This window comes from Mus caroli, unplaced genomic scaffold (assembly GCF_978045245.1).
Source record: "Mus caroli unplaced genomic scaffold, Mus_caroli_1 scaffold_12, whole genome shotgun sequence".
Lineage (NCBI taxonomy): Eukaryota > Metazoa > Chordata > Mammalia > Rodentia > Muridae > Mus > Mus caroli.
Genome location: NW_028227267.1, coordinates 37,641,510 through 37,663,179, shown reverse-complemented (window position 1 = coordinate 37,663,179; position 21,670 = coordinate 37,641,510). Strand labels below are relative to the sequence as shown.

The 21,670-nt window shown below is 43.1% G+C and overlaps 1 protein-coding gene and 1 long non-coding RNA gene across 2 annotated transcripts in view; one reads left to right on the top strand and one right to left on the bottom strand.

Moving 5' to 3' along the window:
- LOC147001772 (uncharacterized) overlaps nucleotides 1-21,670 on the top strand; it is a 109,035-nt gene that overhangs the window by 62,719 nt on the left and 24,646 nt on the right. The gene's annotated exons all lie outside the window — the stretch shown is intronic.
- Nucleotides 8,179-15,465, bottom strand: LOC147001773 (disks large homolog 5-like). Its single transcript, XM_085828953.1, has 5 exons — nucleotides 15,404-15,465; nucleotides 14,286-14,448; nucleotides 12,868-12,999; nucleotides 10,115-10,299; nucleotides 8,179-8,474 (listed from the first exon to the last, which is right to left on the bottom strand). The coding sequence occupies exons 1-5, from the start codon at nucleotides 15,417-15,419 to the stop codon at nucleotides 8,416-8,418; spliced, it is 555 nt and encodes a 184-aa protein (XP_085685079.1). The 5' UTR covers nucleotides 15,420-15,465; the 3' UTR covers nucleotides 8,179-8,415.

Here is a 21,670-nt window from a genome sequence, read left to right as displayed (position 1 = left end):
ATCTACCAGAGGACCCAGAGGCAGCTAACAATCCTATTAATGAGTCTCTGGGTTGAACACCATGCCCTCTTCTGGCTTCTGGAGGAATTGCATGCATTTGGTGCACAGATGTGGTTATGGTGGGATTTCTAGAGCCCCCACTGGGTGCCTGTGGGGGCCTGCCCCTGGTGCCTGGCTAGCTTGCTTTTTGCAGGTTTTGCTGTTACCAAGTGCGGATTGCAGCAGGCAAAACATACATATAATAAAAAAAAAATAGCAACGCTCCAATTTCAAACAAATAAAGAAAATCCAAAAAGGCACCAAATGTGTAGTCACACTAATATTACCTAAAAAGAAAGCCATGTCTCAACATGCCTGGGAAACCTCAACATGGGTAGTTGGGAAGTCTTTTCCTGGAAAGTCAGTATTTCTGCTTTACAGTTATCACTAATGCTGTATTTCAAGGAAATGAGAGACAGATAGCTCTAGGTTTCCTGATTTCTTATGAACCCCAAATGAATATTCATTTCCTAAGAAGCTTTAGAGTAATACAGTTGTGACTCTCAGAAGTAGTGACACAAGCGCTGCCCCTTCTCACACCTGGGAGACCTATGTTTACTGCCCCCCACCCCCACCATCATAAGGGCGGTTGCTTTTGCATGGGTCGAAAACTTAAGGGCCAGTCCCAGTTAGCTAGAAAAGTCCTGAAGTTACTTTTTCAGGACAGGATGACTGAAAGTGTGATGGACCTGCCTTTCCTACACCCTTAGGATCTTAGTGTGTGTGCAGGGGTGGGGGTGGGTGGCATGACACTTCTCCCCTTCCAGGGCCCCTCTCTCTCCCTCCTCTAGTATCCCCAGCCCTCCCCAACATATGGTCTGTTCTCCCTGAGTATCCACCAGTTAGGTCCTCTGAGTTGGAGGAGAATTTTGTCTCCCACTAAGCTTGCCATACCCCAAACACCATTTGTGAGAGCTAGTCCCTTTCAAATGTCTCCCTGTACAAAAACTGAACGTAGAAAGAAAGGAAACAATCTCCAAGCAGATGTCTGACCATCCCCACTGGCAGACTGGCAGCATGAGATTACAGGGTCCTAGGAGCCCCAACCCCGTTCTGGGGCCCCACACCTGTGAACCTGTGGTGCTTTCATGCCAGCTTCTGAATTACCCCAGGTCGCCCTGTACCCCGCATGATTAGGACCCCTTAGTCAGGGAGTGCAGCGGAGAACAACGATATAGGTATAAATATTGAGCCAGGACATAGAAGCGCCGGCTCCTCCCATACCCCCCCCCCACACACACACACACACACACATTCTCCAGGCACACTCTGGGCTGCTCTGCACGCCCCATCTAGTCCTGCTGCTTCCCGCGCAGTGCTCATCCGGAGGTGCCCCAGCAACCTTTTCCTTGCTAAGACTGCAGGAGCCCTGCTGGGGAAGAAAAGTAACTTGTTTTTTCTCTGAGAAACCCGGCTGGATAAGGCAGCCAGGGCGAGTGAAGGGGAGGGAGGAGCTGGTGGAACCCGGTGGAAGTCTCCTGGGCAGTCTGATCACACTTTCTCCTTGTCCTCCTGTCTCCTCCTCCTCCTCCTTCTTGGTGCTGAGATTGTGGGCGGACTATGTAATCACTGAGGAGGGGGAAGAGGAGGGATCAGAGCTCTCCTGTAGTGTTGGCGCGGAGAGGCTTGGCGACTTGGCCAGGCGGAGTTTCACTGCTGCTGTGCCTGAGATCCATCCTTGTAGCCTGGAGGCCACGAGTCCGACTCCATGCCTCCCCGAGGCCTGTAAGGCAGCGAGTGTGCATCCCGGTTCCACTGTGAAGCGCCTGCAGCCTGCAGCCAGCATGGAGAAGGACAGCCTGAGTCGCTCTGATCAGCAGTATGAGTGCATGAAAGGAGATTGGCTAAAGCGCCTATGGGAAGGTGTTCAAGGCCCTCAACTTGAAGAAAGGCTGCCTCTTCCTGAATCTGAAGTGCCTGTGAGTGCAGACCAGTGAGGAGGGCATTATCCCCCTGTGTGGGAGAGAGAGAGAGAGAGAGAGAGAGAGAGAGAGAGAGAGAGAGAGAGAGAGAGAGAGAGAGAGAGAGAGAGAGAGAGAGAGAATGGGATGGAACAGTAGGTGTGTCAGTCTCTGGGTGGCCTTTCCTTCAATCTCTGCTCCTTTCTTTATCTCTGCATTTTCTTTTGAGAGAAGTAATTCTGAATTAGTATTTTTGAGGCAGTTAACTGGCCCCACTCTTCAACTGTGGCCATGCATATCCACTGAATATGGTTTGTATAGTTCCTACCTGCCCTTTGTTTGGTATTTAGGCTAATGTCCTCCATGTTGCGTCCTGAGAATCTCTTGGGTCCCTGGCATCTGGGACTTTATAGTGGCTACAAACACTTCCCCCTCCCCCATGGCTACAGACCTCCTTTCAAATGAGTTACCCTCTGTACTTCTTCCCTATCTCCTCCCATATCTGAACCAGCCCACTCTTACCTCTTACTCTTCTCTCCATCCCAGATCCTTCTCTCCTCCTATCTCCAAACATTCTTGTCTTCCCCCTTCTGAGTAGGACAGAAACATCCACATTTTGTGTGGTCTTCCGTCTTTCTGGGTTACATATTGTGTGTGAATTGTTTCATGAGCATTCCATGCAGTTTTTTGACTAACATCTACTTATCAAAAGTACATACCATGTGTGTCCTTTTGTGACTGGGATACTACACTCAAGATGATATTTCAATTTCAACTTCCAACCATTGGTCTTCAAATTTCATGAAGTCTTTTTTTTTAATAGCTATATAGTACTCCACTGTACAATGTACCATATTTTCTGTATCCATTCCTCTGTTGAGAGACATCTGGGTTGTTTTCATCTTCTGATTATTATATAATAAGGCTGCTATTAATATACTGGTGCATATTCCTTTTAATGTATTGGAGAATCTTTTGCTTATATGCACCATAGTGGCATAGCTGCATTTAAGGTAGAAATATTTCCAACTTTCATCAGCTGTCAGTTGAGTTTTGATCTTAGCCAATCTGACTACTGTGAAGTGGAATCTCAGGATCAGTTTTATTTGAATTTCCTTGATGACTAAAGATGTTGAACATTTCTTTAAGTACATCTCAGCCATTCAAGATTCCTCGGTTGAGAATTTTCTGTTTATCTCTGTACCCTATTCATTAATAGGGTTATTTGGTTCTCTGGAGTGTAACTTCTTGAGTTCTTTGTATATTTTGGATATTAGCCCTCTATCAGATATAGGGTTGGTAAAGATGTTTTCTCAGTATGTGCATTGCCATTTTGTCCTATTGGCACTATAAGAAGGTGTGGCACTGTTGGAGTAGATGTGACATTGTGTCAAGACCCTCAACCTAGCTGCTTTGAAATTAGTGTTATATTAGCAGCCTTCAGATGAAGATGTAGGACTCTCAGATTCTCCTGGACCATGCCTTTCTGGATGCTAGTATGTTGCCACCTTGTTGATACTGGATTGATCCTCTGAATATGTAAGGCATCCCCATTAAACTGTAGGGGAAGCTGCAGTGCAAGGAGATTTGGAGGAGTCCCAAAGACCTCCTTGTACAACTAGCCATGGAGTTTGTTCATCAGATATCCATCTGCAGGAGTCAGGGTGTTGTTCACAGTCATGTCTCTTATCTGAGCTTTGGAAAATAACCTGCCTGGGGGGCCAGAAGCTCCCATGGGTATCTGCTGATGCAGAGCTGGAAAAAGCTCTAATAAGAACTCAGGCTGATTCACAGAGTCCTAAAGGGAGACATAGGCAATACACAGATTCTGAACAAAATGGCAAAATACCCCAAATCTGAGTTCCCAAGGCCGATTGTTCATATTAGAAAAGAGAATAGAAAAAATGGAGGGGGACACCAGTAATGGCCATTGGGAAGAAGGGAGGCCAGGTGCTCCTGTTGGTCATGAACTCTGCTGAGAGTTCACACCAAATTTCAGTGTGGATTATGAAGGTAGAAAATGCTCAATTTGTTTTATTACATTCACCCTATTTGGGCTGATAATCCATGCAAGGAGACTGAGAAAGGTCTAAGGTTTCCACCATTCTTGAAGCCACTACTCTTTTTCAGGTCCCCAGAAGGTGGAGATTAACAATGAGTTGACCAAACAGGGTCCTTGAAACATTAGCAGATCTGCTTCAGGTGGCAGATCTTGGAAGTTTATGAGTCAACCAGGAAACAGGATTTTCTTAAGTATACCTGTCTGTGTTCATGGCTCATTTCCACATAAGGCAGACTAAATTTCAGGGGCAGCTCTGTGTACACTGGAAAATCCAAGAGGTAATTTTTATTTGTTTTTCAGAAACCACAGTCACTTTGTAGGCAGGCTGACAGTTATAAGATAAATTGAACTCATTGTGTTGTCAAGCCTGTAACAAATCCTAGATCTCTTGTTACTCTTTCTGTGATCTGCTTAGCTTCCTAGAATAGCCCTGCATTTATGCATTATCTGCAAAGATATTGGAATTAAAGAGTTTTTTAACTCATAGCCAGCTGCATATTTCAATGTGGATTTTGAAACCAGAACATGCTAGCCTTTTTAGGATGCACTCCTAATATTCATCTCAATGAATACTGGAAACTATGCCACTCTGCTTGTGAGTAGCCTGTATAACATGGGAAACAGAATTAACTCGAGTCTCTTTCTTTAACTCTTACCAGTCTGGGTCAGAAAATGGTGTCCGGCCTTAATGTGTAGTGGGATGATTTGTGCCAAATTATGTAAGCTATTAGATTACATCTTAGCATGAACATTTTCATTAGGAAAAGTGTCAACCTATTGTGATGGACAGAGTATGGTAGAGGACAAGGCCCTGCTCTTCATCTTGAAAAGTTGACAGAGAAGATGCCTCCAGATGAATGTCTGTCCAGCTATTCATGCCATATTTCAGGTAGTTTTCAAGCTTTGGAATTACACAGAACCTTTAGGATTCTGGCTGGGTACTTCAAATTCAGTTATTGAAGAAGTTAAAGTGTCCCTTCTGTAGGGTGTGGGGCTTCTTTAAACTCAGAAGATTGATATTAGCATGGGGAAGAAATCATGTCTTTGAAAGAGTGTAATTCAAAGCTACTTTTGAAGACTCTTTCTGTGATGGGTAAATCCTAAGCCTTTCAGGATGCATTGACTGCAAAGGCTCAGCATCAGGTTAGTACTGTGTCCTGTGCCTTCATGTTAAACCCTATTTGCTAGCAATAGACGATGAATTTAGGTGAGTCCCATTTGAGTATATCAGAGTGGAAGGGAAAGAGAAACTTGGATAAGGACAGGAGAGTCTGATGTAGGCTAGAATCTCTTCACAAGACACATACATAGTGGTCAATGTAATGGTTTTTATGGTATAACAATCCATAAATTGTGGCATGTTCCCTCTATTTTTATCATGTTGTGCATTGTTTATACACTTATGAATTATTGACTCCATCTCTGTGCTTGTTGCCCCCACACTTGGGTGAAGCCTAAAAGACAAGTTGTGAATCAATTTACTCTTGTCTTTCAATTGTTGGGATCAAATTCTGGTCTCCAGCTTGGTTGCAATCACCTTCACTATTGTGACATCCCACGAGTTCATTATATTCATTTTCTTTTACTGTTTTGAAGATAGTATCTATAGTCCTAGCTATAGACGTGGAACACAAGAATACCAATGTCTGAACCTAGAGTTAAAGACACTCATTATCAAACGAAGTCTGTTGTGTCTTTCAAGGATATGTATTAGATGTTTCCAATTAACAACTAGGTTTCTTCAGCATATGTATATAGCATTGAGCAAGTGGTACATCATAAAGTTGCCTACCATCTATTGGACTGAGAAAGAAATTAGGGAAACAACACACTTCACAATAGCCACAAATAATATTAAATATCTTGGTGTAACTCTATCCAAGCAAATGTAAGACCTTTATGTCAGGAATTTTCACACCTGTAAGAAAGAAATTGAAGAAAATATCACCACATGAAATGATATCCCATTTTCATGGATTAGTAGGATTTACATAGTAAGAGTGAACATCTTACCAAAGGCAATCTACAGGCTCAGTGCAAAACATCCATTAAATTTCCAACACAATTCTTTTCAGACTTTGATAGGACATTACACAACTCAATATGGAAAGCCAAAAAAAAAAAAAAAGAAATAAAATCAAAAGCAACAAACAAACAAAAACCATACAACCACAACCAACACCACCAAAAGCAAAAAACAAAACAATACCAAAACCCTGTAGAACTAAAACAATCAGCTACAGTAAAGGTATTTCTGGAGGCATCACCATCTTTGATTTAAGCTTTACTAGAGAGCAATAGCAACCAAACAAAGTGCTACAGGCACGGATATAGAAAGGTTGACCAATGGAATTGAATTGAAGACCCAGAAGCAAATCCCCTTACCTTGATGAGAACTTAATTTTTCACCAAGAAACTAAAACTGTATAGCGGGGTGGAAAAAAAAGCATCTTCAAGAAATGGCTCAGGTCTAATTGAATGACTGCATGTTAAAGAATGAAAATACACCCATATTATTCACCCTGCACAAAACACAAGTCTAACTGGATCAAAGACCTCATCTAAAACATGATACACTAAATCTGATAGAAGAGAAAGGGAGGAATAACCTTGAACACAATCACACAGGAGACAGCTTCCTGTACAGAATGCCAACAGGTCTAACACTTATAGCAAAAATTTAATAAATGGGACTTCATAAAACTGAAAAGCTTCACAATGGCACAGGTAATATCAAAAGGGCAAAAGTGCAACCTACAGAATGTGAAAAGATCTTCACTAACTCTTATATAACTCACGAAACTATGTATCTACAAACTAAATAAAATTTTATCCCAATTTTAAAGTGGGATACAGATCTAAAGAGAGTATTCTCAACAGAAGAATCTCACTAGGCTTAGAAGCACTTAAAGATATATTCACTTTTCCTAGTCATCATCATCAGGAAAATGCAAATCAAAAGTACTCTGAGATCTTACAAGCCTCAGAATGGATAAAGTAAAAAACTCAAGGGACAGCTCATACTGATGAAAATGTGTGCCAAGGATAACACTGCTGCTAGAGGGAGTACAAATTTGTCCTACCAGATTGGAAATCAACTTGATGCTTTCTCTGAAAACTGGAAATATTTCTACCTGAAGACCCAGTTGAACTTTGCCTGGGCATATATGTAAATGATGCTCTACCATACAACAAGGATACTTGTATACCTCTCTTCATAGCAGCACCTGGATTGGGGGTGGGAGGCTCTCTGGGAAGAGCTAGAATCCCAGGACAGTAGAAAAACCCAGGAATCTTTTAGGGTGGCTCTAAGACTCAAAATGGAAAGTCTGGATTCTGAACTGGCCATCTCCGGTAACCGGACAAGACTTCCAGTGGAGGGACTGAAACAACAACTCAGCCACCAAAACTTAGACCCACAATTTTTCTTGCTTTTAAGATGTGCATGGTAAAAGATGAAGTTGAATTTTATGAAAGCACAAAATAATGGTTTGCCCAACTTGAGACCCATGCCAAGAAATGGAGCCCCCCCACCCCCGACATAGTTAATGATATTCGTGTATATGTGCAGCCATGGATCTAGCATAACTATTGTTAGCGAGAAAGCCTTCACTCAGCAGCTTCTGGAAACAGATGCAGAGGCTTGGGGAATTCTGTGGAAGAGGGAGAGGCAGGGTTGAAGGAGCCACAGTGATCAAGGACACCACATGATAACCTACAGTTTCAACAAATCTGAGCTCTGAATAACTCATAGAGACTGAACTTTGAACCAGAGATTATATGTGGGATGGACCTAGGCCTTCTCCAAAGAAGTAACAGTTACATAGCTTGGTCTTCCCGTGGGAATCGTAAAACTAGAGAAGAGATTGTCTCTGACAATATTGCCTAACTTTGGATCCCCTTGTCTTGACTGTCATGATTTATCTAGCCTGAAAAGACAAAGATGCACCTAGGTATACTGCACCTTGATAATGCAAGGCTGGTTGTTATTCATAGGAGGCCTCCTCAATTCTGAGGAGAAGGGTAGGAAGGGTGGATAGCAGGGAGCCATTGGAAAGAGGGATTGTGAAGGGAGGAGGGTGAAGCTGAGATCTGGATATAAATAAATAATTAACATTAATAATAATTTTAAAAACCTTAATTTTTATTGGTGATGAGATGTTAATAAATTCTTCCTCATACCTTTCTAATACTAGTGAAACAAACTGACTAATACATAGCAAACATATTCAGTTCCGTTAGAAGATGCCATTTTTTTTCTTTTTAAGAGAGACATGCCCCTTAGATTCACACAAAGTCCATTATTTAAGTTGTTGGTTTTGATGCTGTTGTTGATCTTCCAGTGGGCAATCACTATTCACCAAGTGCAGAGAAGGAACACAAAGCCTTAGCCAGCTTTTTTGACTCTCAGGATCATGGATTTGACATAGGAGCCTTCTCCTTACTTCCAGGTACCACAATTATTTGTTTTCCTACAAATAAAATCAAAACAGATAAGTATTTTTCAATCTACAAATTTTGGAATATCAGATTTTATACCATTTTTTGTCTTCTTTAGTTCTAGTGACCCAGGTGGATAGGCATGATGATGGGCTACTATGTTTGAGGTTCTTAAAATACAATATGAACTGACAGAGTACAATTCTCATTAAAGATTTCCTCTATTACCATTTAAGATGTTTAAAGACCAAGCAAACGTATGAATATATATAGACACAATTACATACATATATGTACAAAGACACACAATTGCATCCCTTCAAAGACACATGCACACACACATACAAAAAGAGTACATGAATACACACTTGTATAATGAAGCAACTATAACAAGCACCTATGATTATTGAAATACAAAACACACATGCTAAACACCCATGGACAAGAGGACACACACACACAAATGTACACAAACACACACACAGACACACACAGACACACACACACACACACAGAGAGACACAAACTCCTCTATGAAAAGATGGCTATGTTTGAGAACATTTCCTGTCACTTGAGGAATTATTGGGACCTAAGATGTGTAAAAGGCTCTTAGACTAAACCGGCCTGTGTGCCCTGGCCTGTACTGATTTCCTTGTCAGGAACATTTTCCATGCATATACTTGCTGATTCTACAAGTATGGTATAAGCCTTGCACAGACAAGCTGGCAAACAAGATTCAAGGTCCTAGGAAAGAGGGGTCAAAGAACATCTTCCAGCCAGCTCAAACTTGAAATATATTCTGCTCATTAACCTACCTTGGCCACATCTCAGAAGACCCTGGTAGCACCAATAAAAAGAGTTAACAACAGTTATTATACAGTAACATTTCAACATGTTGCAGTTCATGTGACATAAAAATCATCTCCAATGTCAGTCATAATGAGGGTAGTGAATAGACATACAGTGATTGTTCTGAAATGCAGCACTCTGAAAAACTCTGAGGGGGAATCTGTACTGAAGCAAAGCCAAGGCCATGATATACTAAGGAAAACTACATCAAGAGAGGGATGCAGAGTAGGATTCTATGAATCCTCTTGGTGAAGCCAATCAGATATACCTTGAATTTCTAGGTGGTTAACTTAGTACAAGAAAGTCAAAGAAGCCTAAGTTTTATTTTTAAAATATGTATATTGTGGAACTTACTCTTTTTTACTAAAGACTTTAATTATAAAACATTAAAATTGGAGGCTACCCTACTGTCCTAGGAGGGAACTGGGCACAAGCCCCTCTGAGTGAGTTGCCATAGATCAGAACAGAGGACCTGGCTCCTAGATAATTCAGGAAGTGGCATCCTGAGGCACCTCTCTATACTGTAGAGCAAGAACGAGATGCTATAAGGGGTCCAGGATCTCCTCTGCCTTATAGTGGCCAACTAGAGGTGTCCAATTGCAAGGAGGAAGAGGAGAAGGAGGAGGAGGAGAGGGCATGGCAGTAATTAAATTTCTTGAAAAAAGGTCAAATCCACAGAAAGTCTTGGTAATGATCACAGAATTGTACAACTGGATGGGACATAGGAGAGAGCCTGCATAAGTTTCAGGACAGTTGCATAGGCTTGACTGTGTTTATGCTTACACATTAGGGCAACCTGCCCCTGATGCTTCATTCAGCCTACCTGCTGCTTGCCTGCTATATTTGTCTTTGATCTTCTGGCTGCCTTCTTTACTTAGTATTTTTGTTTCTATGTTGCATTCTTCCAAGGCAATCTGCTCCCTTAACAGCTGTCTGTTCTCCTTCTGCAACATCCTGACATTGAGCTGGATGAGCTTAGATTCAATCAGGAGGTGGCAGTTCCTGAACCTGATCCACAAACAAAATATGGTGACTCCAGGCAGTATCCATTTTCCTCCCACTCCTCCGAGGACCATTCCCCTATCATGGGCCTTGATACCCAGACAGCCCCAGACAAGTATCCAGATTGTCCGTGGAGCATCACATAGATTGAGGTCAAATCCATAGGTCAGCCACTTTCCAGAAAACCCAAGGTACTTCTGAAACCACTGATACCAACAGGGATTCATGTATCCCTCAGAAGAGAACATGGGGTCCATATGTGCTTATATGTCTGCAGTATAAAAAAAACCACCTGTAGGTATAGGGCAAAATTTCTCTAGGAGAGAAGACACCCAAGCAGCACACAGTCGTTCTATGTTCCTCAGGGAAACCTCATCTATTGTACTGGCTTTTTTTGTGTCAACTTGACACAGCTGGAGTTATCACAGAGAAAGGAGCTTCAGTTGAGGAAATGCCTCCATGAGATCCAACTGTAAGTCATTTTCTCAATTAGTGATCAAGGGGGAAAGGCTCCTCTTCTGGGTGGGACCATCCCTGGGCTGGTAGTCTTGGTTCTATAAGAGAGTAGGCTGAGTAAGCCAGGGGAGGCAAGCCAGTAAAGAACATCCCTCCATGGCCTCTGCATCAGCTCCTGCTTCCTGACCTGCTTGAGTTCCAGTCCTGACTTCCTTTGGTGATGAACAGCAGTATGGAAGTGTAAGCCGAATAAACCCTTTCCTCCCCAACTTGCTTCTTGGTCATGATGTTTGTGCAGGAATAGAAACCCTGACTAAGACAAATTGGTACTGGGAGTGGGGTATTCCTGTGACAACCTGACCATGTTTTGGGGAGGACTGTGGAAGGACTTTGGAACTTTGGGCTTAAAGATCCATTCGTTGTTAAGAGCTCTGTCAGATGTTGTATAGGAGCTTGGAAGATAATGCTGAGAACAGTGCAGAAGATGGAGGTCTGGTTTGTGAAATTTCAGAGGGAAAATTAAAGACTCTCTTCAGGGCCATTGCTGTTTTTATTGTGAAGATTTTGTAGTTCTGGTTAGCTGGGGCTGAAGAATCAGCTGTGATTAACAAGATACCAGAACTACTAAAGCAAAAACTTTGCATTACTGGGACTATTGATGCTGGTTAGCTGGAGCTAAGAAATTAGCGGTGATTAAGAAGAGACCAGCATCGTTGAGGTGACATCTTCTGGGAAGTGTTTTCTGAAAGCACAAAGAGGCTGTGTTCCAGAGATAGGCAAGGTTGTACTCCTTCTGCAGTGGGACTTGGTAATGTGTAAGGGTCACCCAGGTGGTACTGGTTTTGAAGGCATGAAGGGGTCACGCAGAGTAGCTGAGGCTCGGCACTGTGAGAGGCCATGGAAGGCCATTGGTGAAGGTGCAGCCCCAGTTGTAATTGAAGGCCCAGGACTGAAGGGGTCATGCAGTGTTTTGGAGATGCCAGTACCACGAGATGACCACCAAGAGCAGCAGCAGCAGTGGAGTACAGGCATCTGGAGCCCAGAGGACGACGTGTGTGCTACAAAGGGCATGGCTGGAGAAGTGACCCAAGCCCTTGGAGGAACCCAGAAGATCGTGAGTTGGATCCCAGACGTTGGACAGTTGGAGATTGATTTTTGCTTTGATTGTGACTGTGCCCTGATATTTTCCCTCTTGAAGGAAGAAACTGTTTTAGTGGAGCCCACAGTTAAGAGACTTTTAATTGTAAAAAGACTTTGGATTTTAAAAGAGATGGATATTTTAAAGAGATTGAAATTTTAAGAATATGTAAAGACTGTGGGACTTTTAAAGTTATTTAGATCTTGGGGATGAATAAGAATGTAAGGGTTGAGGCTTACTAGTGATGTGTTTGTGTGTCAAGTTGACAAGGGGTCAATTGTACTGGCTTTTTTTGTGTCAACTTGACACAGCTGGAGTTATCACAGAGAAAGGAGCTTCAGTTGAGGAAATGCCTCCATGAGATCCAACTGTAAGTCATTTTCTCAATTAGTGATCAAGGGGGAAAGGCCCCTCTTCTGGGTGGGACCATCCCTGGGCTGGTAGTCTTGGTTCTATAAGAGAGTAGGCTGAGTAAGCCAGGGGAGGCAAGCCAGTAAAGAACATCCCTCCATGGCCTCTGCATCAGCTCCTGCTTCCTGACCTGCTTGAGTTCCAGTCCTGACTTCCTTTGGTGATGAACAGCAGTATGGAAGTGTAAGCCGAATAAACCCTTTCCTCCCCAACTTGCTTCTTGGTCATGATGTTTGTGCAGGAATAGAAACCCTGACTAAGACATCTATGAATCTAATTTCAGAGCACAAGAGGCTCAAGGTTGATAACTATTTCCACCATGGTGTAAACATTTTCTATCTTGAGGATACTTAGTTGTAAAGGACAATGACTTGAGGGGCTCACAGACTCTACACACTTTGCCAAAATGAGTACAAGATGTTAAAATCTTACAGGCTTGCTTTAAACAAGGTAAGCTTCCTGTTAGAGAAAACAATATAGAACCTGAGCCCTCACTTTGTTTCAAAGACACATATGGACAGACATATCCTGTGTCTAGTTCTTGCTTCATGACCATGTTAGTCACTCACCAGTAATATTGATTTTCTTTAGTCAAGTCCTGGCACTTGTACAAGGCCTCACTGATGTCCTGGGGCATTCTCTTCAGGTCAGTCATCACCTGGTCATGTTGCATCTCAAGCATGAATGTCTCAAAGTTGATCCTGTGGGAGGACATGGCCCAAGGAATAAATAATCCCGTGAACTAAGGATACAAGAATCATTTCAATTCAAGGAGAATCATGTACTACGCCAACCCATGTATGCCACAACCTAGCTCCTTATTACCAGTTCCACTTGGTGCTTATTAAATTTATTACCCTTGTCCTGGGGCCAGTAGAGACAGGGAAGTAATGGCAGGGAGCTCACCTGCTTCAGTTAACTGAAGGGGCTTGAAATAATAGATTAGCTCTCAACGAACTTTCCTGGAACCTGTGCAACAGGCCTGGGACCACGTTAAATCTCTATGACTCTCCTCCTGTTTTTTGACAAGGATTTGGCAATCCTTGGCTCTATTACTACAAAAATTCCCAAAGGACATAATCATATCTACAGGGCGAAGCCTTTATAACATATACCAGGAGATTCGAATGTAAGCACAGAAGTCAAGTCCTGTGCTGTTCAGAATGATCCTTCCTTGCTTCCTCACTGTTATTTCCTAGAAACTGTGTCAGGCAAAACATAATGACCTGTCACATTACATAGATTCTCCAGATGATAAGCACACACACACACACACACACACACACACACACTCAATCAGAATGCTAAATAAATATAATGATGTGGCATTATCTGAGAGTATAATGAATAAAATTTGAGAAAATCAGTGATGAACTGCAGCCAATCCCGTCATACTGAGAGGTAATATGTGGGACTTGGATACTCCAGCTGTTGACAGGGTCAATTGCACCCAAATTACCTCCAGATCAATTTTAAAAGGATAGGCCATAATCACACAATACCTAGCAAGTCCCCCAAACTAACACCTGTGCAAGCTTCTTAAAAGGCAGGATGAAGCCGGGCGTGGTGGCGCTCGCCTTTAATCCCAGCACTCGGGAGGCAGAGGCAGGCGGATTTCTGAGTTCGAGGCCAGCCTGGTCTAAAAAGTGAGTTCCAGGACAGCCAGGGCTATACAGAGAAACCCTGTCTCGAAAAACCAAAAAAAAAAAAAAAAAAAAAAAAAAAAGGCAGGATGAGAGCTCATACATTACTATCTTCGTCCCCAGGTGGTGATTCATGCTAAAGGCTCTGATTTAGTTTTGGAGGCATCATAATTCCTGTGACCCCCATCTTACTCTTATCTGAACTTCAAGTTCTGTGTTGAAACTCCAATCAGACAAATGAGTTTGGATATGTGGACAGTCTGGAGTTGTAGTGTCCTGTTACGAGGGAATCTGTGCTTAACAGGAAGGTCCCAAGATAGTAAAGAAGTAGGCACAGTGACTACCTGTCATTCAAATCCTTGTTAGAGTACTTGGCCAGGATTCCCTGGAGTTTGTCTCTCTCATTTTTTATGTTCTGGAGATCTCTTTTGAGCTTCTCCAACCTCTTGATTCTTTTCTTGTGCTCTTTGATGTTGGGAGTTTGGGGTGATGCCTTCCTAAAAGACCCTGTAGGTAGATAAACACTAGTAAACTTGTAGAGAAAATAGGACAGGGAAAGCATTGTCACACACAGAAGCCTGAGGAAGAAAAAAATCTAGAGACACTGTGAATCCCTGAAAGAGCAGGAAAGCTATCTTCAAGCTGGTCTCCTCAGCTGTGTCCCTGTTCCCATCCACCATCACTAAACATATGCCTGACAACCTACTGCAATCTCCCAGGCCTGAAATGCATAATAAGCTGCTCCAGAAAGAAGAATTTGGAGGGCATTTTCAGTTCATATCTTACAACATATTCCATCCCTCTTAGCACAAGAAAATTGACAATAAACACCAGCCCCTAACATTCCATGAGCCAACACCTTTCTAGGTTTCTTACAATGTGTAATGAGAGCTCATACACTACTACACTGACCCCAGACTGTGAATCAGTCCACATCATACTTGTTCAATACCAAAGTGTCTGAAACCTTGATACATGAGCAGGGGAATAGCCCTCTCTGTTCTTGGCATCACATGCTTATGTAACCTAGAGGAAACTGTATCAGCATGGAGTGCTTCAACACTCTTTCCTGAGAGCAACACTTTGTTAATCTCATAGAGCTGGGTCTTTGAATAATTTGCCATTCATAGGAAAATAAAGATCTCTCAGCAAATCAACTGCAGGCTTGTCAATTCCACACTGACTAAAAAACTAATCATCAGATATTCTTGTCTCTGGCTTTACCATTAAGGAATTTGAAGGATCCAGATCAAACGCCATATTCCTGCAAGGACCAGCTCAAGCCCACATCCCCCATGTATCTCCCCCAACCTTGCCCAGGTCTCACTGTGCCTTCTCCATGACCAGTTCTTTCTTGCCCTCTCCCAACATGATAGAGGGACAGTGTCCTTCTGCCTTGATCTGGTCTCAGTTTGTATTATATTCTCCCTCCAAAATACCCTGAGGAGCATGGACAACATACCTGCTTGGGAACCCATTAGGATCTAATGGAATACCTCACAGGCAACTCTTGTTACCACAACACTGGTGACATCACTGAAGATTCTAAGGTTCTCCTGGATACAAGAGATTGTCAAGGGAAGTGACTACTGATGATGTCACTGGGAATGTCCATGGCTTACCTGCTTGCCAGCTTGCCCCATCTTGACCAGTTTCTGAAGTGCCCTTTCCTGGAGTCTCTCTTTTGACCCAGGGGTTAACCCTTGGCAACTTCTCCTTCCAAAATGAGACATTTCTCTCTGCTTCACTACAAGTCAAATGATTTGAATGGGGAGATTTTGTTAGGGCCATGGCATGGGTAGCTCATCTGTGATAGGATCTAAAGCTCTAGCATCATTGGATGTGGGCGATTCTTCTCCAATATAAATCTAGATCTGGGTGTATTCATGTAACATACAATCCTATTCCCCAGGAGGCCCTGTTTCCCAGAGGCCAAAAACATCCTCCTGCACCTTTACTTTTATGCAAGTTGGATTATATTTTTTAGTCTGCACATGCCTTGGAAGGACACATTGTTTCACTATACTGAGCCATGTGTTTTCATTAAATCTCTGTTTTACAACCCCATTTCGTTGCAAAGAAAACTCCCTTATACTTGGCAATAGAGGAAGGCAGATTCAGGGAGGGCATCAACTTGTAAAGTTTACATCCATTCTTCAAAAGATAAAATCCCACATTATTCCTGTCTCCAAAACAACCACACAAAATAGGTATCTGTGAACAAAGGCCTACAGGGATATTGAATTGCTGCTCCATAGTCCCATTACCTATCCCTTCTCCAGTTTCTACATTTTTGAGTTCTCAGTTCCAGGCCTGAGACTCTTCCAGATTGCATAATGATCCTGTATTCATGAGATGCTTAAGACTCAATATAATGGATAGGTGATGGATAGGGGATGGAAAGGCCTCTGGCCCAGTGAAACCTCAATTTTAATGGATCCATCATTTCAGGAGGGGATCTGTTTGGCATTGACATCTGTTCCTTCTGCCTTCTTGACCTGGGTGTGCTGAGTGCATGCTAAAATGATACTTAAACTCTCCAGTAAAATAGTGGAAAAATCATGTAAAGCCTTTCCAAATTGATTATGTTGTCTTGTCTACCTTCTTGAGCTATGTAATATCACTATGACAAGGCTCCAAATTGTCTGGGGGGATGGTGGGTTAGTCAGAAGCCCAATCTGTCTCTCAGGTCGTCAGATGAATAGCCTTTATGGAGAACTGGAGAAAATGGGTAATGAAAAAGCAATAGTTATAGATTGGGTAGCTGATTATCTCTGAGCATGGAAAGCAATGCAGCATGCATTCCAATCAAATAGTATTGGGATGAATCCCTCCCTGTATTTACGTGCAATAGGCCCAAAGTAAGAAGGAGGCCCATCCACCTTTTCCTGCACTCTACTAAGTGTTTTGTAGTGTTTTCATTAATGAAATCTTCTTTACTGCATGAGACCAGAACTCTGAAGTCTGCATGCACCATGAAGTTTCCCATCTATCCATAAATCATTCACTGTTTATTGACAAGTTTTGTCTATGAATTCTTTGCTATGGTTTGACACAATTCAATGGGACTGGTAAAACTTTTAGTCCAGTATCTGGAAGAGCTTTTCAGCTACTCTTTGAGAAGTATCCTCTTCTTTTTATTTTATTTTATTAGATATTTTCTTCATTTACATTTAAAATGCTATCCCTAAAGTTCCCTATGCCCTCCCCCTGCCCTGCTCCCCTACCTACTCACTCCCACTTCTTGGGCTAAAATCAGGGCAGCTATTCTCAAGATAGGATATCATTCCCAACCATTGTGGCTAGTCATGTACCTCAGCACATACTGCAGTCCTACTGGCTCTGGATGGCATAAGCTAGTCAGCCATGCTGTGCTTGGAGGGCATTGTCAGCTAGTATCTGATGTGATGCAAGTAGGTCCTGGATTCCCTAGTGCTTAGCACCACCAAGCTGTGATTGCCTGTGTACAAGATGAAAGTAGTAAATGTCTGAGAACTTGGAATATCCTTTCCTTGATTTTTGCTATCAGACATACATGGAACTTAAAGCAATACACCAAGGATGCAGTGTAGCAAAAGCCTACAGTCATGGACTCCTCATAGAGGACCAATTATGTGTGTGTGTGTCTGTGTGTGTGTGTGTATGTGCTTGTATCCCCCATGGGTCTATGCATCCTTGGAATCTGGAGTCTACAGTGGGGCCTGTTGCAAGGTGATGCTGTCTCCATGTGCAGGGAGCCCCACCTTAGTCAGCACTGCTCTTTGTCTATATGTTCACCTTGGTGGCACATTGAAATCACATGAGGATTATATATAGCCATCCTGATACTGAGTCTCCTCCCTGCAAATACTGATTTTTTTGCTCTCGGTAGCTGTGTAGCAATAAGAACCTACAACTGAGAATCTGTGTTCTGAAGATATATTTTTGAAAAAATGGTAACAGGGTTGAGGTGGGCCAGGACCTGTGGCACAGACTTCCTGGGAACTTTTTAGAAGGGTAGTCTTTCCTTCCAGGTCCATGAGGGAGGTCTTGAAGCCCTTGATCCCTTACTAAGGAACCCCAACCTGTGTTGTCCTGGCATCAGGACACTGAGTTTAATAAGCAACAGAAGGTCTCAGTATATAGGAGGCAGAATGTGACATCCACTGCATGAGGGTAGTCCAGGACATAGCCTGAATTCACGTGATCCTTGAAGCCTGTGTCATGGAGTAAATTCAGTGAGTAGAAGAATGGGTTAGATTTATTTCCTATACTCAAAGCAGACAGCAAAGGATGAAAGTCCTCTATGCATTATGAAAACTACTCAGAAGAGGGTGCTAGATCCTCAGTCCCCAAATTATCCAGAAGATGGGATAAGACAGATTGCCATCCAGTACCAAAGACATCCAGAGAGCATCTTAAGATCAAAGTCAGCTTGTGGTATAGCCCTAGGAGCGAGGAGGAGGAGTCTGCCGCCTGATGCCCTCTTCTGACAGTCAGAATGAAATTAAGGAGCTCTTGTACAGCAGCTGCAGCCTTGACAATTCCTGCTCCCTGTCAAACAAACTGCTTCCCAGAAGCCCCAAGCTCCTGATTCTATTACTGGAATTCCAAGCTCAAGCCCACCTTCTCTAGGAAGCTCCCTCTTTCATGCCCAGGATTCACAGTGACTTCCCCAGGACCATTAATTCTGGCTCTTTAACACTAAGACCAAAGGCCATCTTGTGGCTGCCTCTTTCTGGTCTCTGTAGGTTCATTGTTCTCTCCTCCAAGAAGCCTACTCAGTTTTGTCAGCATGTCTAAGGATGAACCTTAAAGGTAGTTAATGAATGCTCCAAGAGCAGTTGGAGTCACCACAACATTAGTAACATCACAGACAATGCCAGGGCTCTCCAGGTTACAATACAACATCTAGGGAAGGGACTTCTGATGTCACACAGGACAGCCCTTGCCTTCCTGCTGAGTACCTCACTCAAATTGACCTGAAGTCAAAGTGCCTTTTCCAGAGAGTGGGATAGATTGCCTTTTGGTACTCAAAATATTAAAAGGTGGCTATCAATCACCTTCTGTCTTAGTCAGGGTTTCTATTCCTGCACAAACATCATGACCAAGAAGCAAGTTGGGGAGGAAAAGGTTTATTCGGCTTACACTTCCATGTTGCCGTTCATCACCAAAGGAAGTCAGGACTGGAACTCAAGCAGGTCAGAAAGCAGGAGCTGATGCAGAAGCCATGGAGGGATGTTCTTCACTGGCTTGCCTCCTCTGGCTTGCTCAGCCTACTCTCTTATAGAACCCAAGACTACCAGCCCAGGGATGGTCTCACCCACAAGGGGCCTTTCCCCCTTGATCACTAATTGAGAAAATGCCTTACAGCTGGATCTCATGGAGGCATTTCCTCAACTGAAGCTCCTTTCTCTGTGATAACTCCAGCTGTGTCAAGTTGACACAAAAATAGCCAGTACAATTGACCCCTTGTCAACTTGACACACAAACACATCACTAGTAAGCCTCAACCCTTACATTCTTATTCATCCCCAAGATCGAAATAACTTTAAAAGTCCCACAGTCTTTACATATTCTTAAAATTTCAATCTCTTTAAAATATCCATCTCTTTTAAAATCCAAAGTCTTTTTACAATTAAAAGTCTCTTGGGGGCTGGTGAGATGGCTCAGTGGGTAAGAGCACCCGACTGCTCTTCCAAAGGTCCAGAGTTCAAATCCCAGCAACCACATGGTGGCTCACAACCATCCGTAACGAGATCTGGTGCCCTCTTCTGGAGTGTCTGAAGACAGCTACAGTGTACTTACATATAATAAATAAATCTTAAAAAAAAAAAAAGTCTCTTAACTGTGGGCTCCACTAGTTTCTTCCTTCAAGAGGGAAAATATCAGGGCACAGTCACAATCAAAGCAAAAATCAATCTCCAACCGTCCAAAGTCTGGGATCCAACTCACGATCTTCTGGGCTCCTCCAAGGGCTTGGGTCACTTCTCCAACCATGCCCTTTGTAGCACACATGTCGTCCTCTGGGCTCCAGATGCCTGTACTCCACTGCTGCAGCTCAATTCCCAACAATGGTTCAGTCACAGCTGTGAATGGAAGTCCAAGGATCTAGCAGTTACTCAGTCTCACACGGCAAGCAGGCGAAGGAGCAAGAGCTAGACTCCCTTCTTCCAATGTCCTTATATTGTCTCCAGCAGAAGGTGTAGCCCAGATTAAAGGTTTGTTCCACCACACCTTTAATCCCAGATGAAAGGTGTAGCCCAGATTAAATCTCCTTAAACTCAGAGATTTAATCTTCTGGAATCCATAGCCACTATGGCTCAAGATCTCCTTACCAAGATCCAGATAAGGATCTCCAAGCCTCCAGATAAGGGTCACTGGTGAGCCTTCTAATTCTGGACTGTAGTTCATTCCAAATATAGTCAAGTTGACAACCAGGAATAGCCACTACAATCCACCCCTTGTCAACTTGACACAAATAATATCTCATGTTCACATGAAACAATAACAAGGTTGTGAATACGCCTAACATGATATAACTATCCCTCGTACAATCGCAAACGCATTTGTAAATTTACAATGGGGCATTCATATTACTTTATAATCCTCGTTTCTGCAACTGGTTACGTGGCCTTAATTGGTATTTATAACTACCTTCCTCTACTACCCATTCTGTATTTCCTTTACCTTCGGCCAGCACCTCAGCAGGTCTTGGCTCTTTTCCTGGAGGATTGACCCATACCTTCATTCCTGATGGGTCTTCGTCCTTTGTCATCCTGCTTGGATTAGGCTGTTGTACTTTCCCATTGACTTTAATCACAGGACATGGTAGTACTAGGAGACGCCCTAAGGGATCTCCTACACTCCAGACATAATCTTGCTTACCTCCATTGTGAAGAGGTAATCCAATTTCCCCATGGTAATCTGGATCTATCACTCCTCCTAACACGGTTAGTCCCTTTTTAGCCTGTTGGTTTAAGGGCATTAGAAGCCCAAAATGACCAGGGGGAAGTCTGAGCTTCCAATTCAATGGAATGTTTGTTGTAGCTCCTGGTAGGAGCACTCCCCTCTCTGGAGCTAAAACTTCTAAGCCAGCAGAACCTAGAGTTATGGGGACAGGAAGCAAAAATTTTCCTAGAGGGTCACTAGGAGTGATAGTAAGTGGAACTATTCCCTTTTCCACCCCTTGATTCCTGGACCCATGAATCCTGGCTATGGGTGAAACTGTACCATATATTGAGCGCTGATTCAAAGCATATACTGCCTTCTGAAGAACTCTACCCCAGCCTTCCAAGCTGTTACCACCTAATTGGCGCTGTAACTGCGTCTTCAAAAGGCCATTCCATCTTTCTATCAGGCCAGCTGCTTCAGGATGATGGGGAATGTAGTAAGACCAGTGAATTCCATGATCGTGGGCCCACTGTCGTACTTCTCTGGTTGTGAAATGAGTTCCTTGGTCAGAAGCAATACTGTGTGGAATACCATGATGATAGATAAGGCATTCTGTCAGTCCGTGAATGGTGGTTTTAGCAGAGGCATTACGTGCAGGAAAGGCAAATCCATAACCAGAATAAGTATCTACTCCAGTAAGAACAAAACGCTGTCCTTTCCAAGAAGGAAGTGGTCCAATGTAGTCAACCTGCCACCAGGTTGCTGGCTGGTCACCTCGAGGAATGGTGCCATATCTGGGGCTCAGTGTTGGTTTCTGCTGTTGGCAGATCTGGCAATCAGCAGCAGCTGTAGCCAG

Coding starts and splice junctions, on each gene's coding strand:
- LOC147001773 (XM_085828953.1), bottom strand. Junction 13,000..14,285: donor AACAAGGATTTGAATGACAG/GTAGTCACTGTG, acceptor GTCCTCCCACAG/GATCAACTTTGAGACATTCA. Junction 10,300..12,867: donor AAAGAAAATCAATATTACTG/GTGAGTGACTAA, acceptor TTTGTGGATCAG/GTTCAGGAACTGCCACCTCC.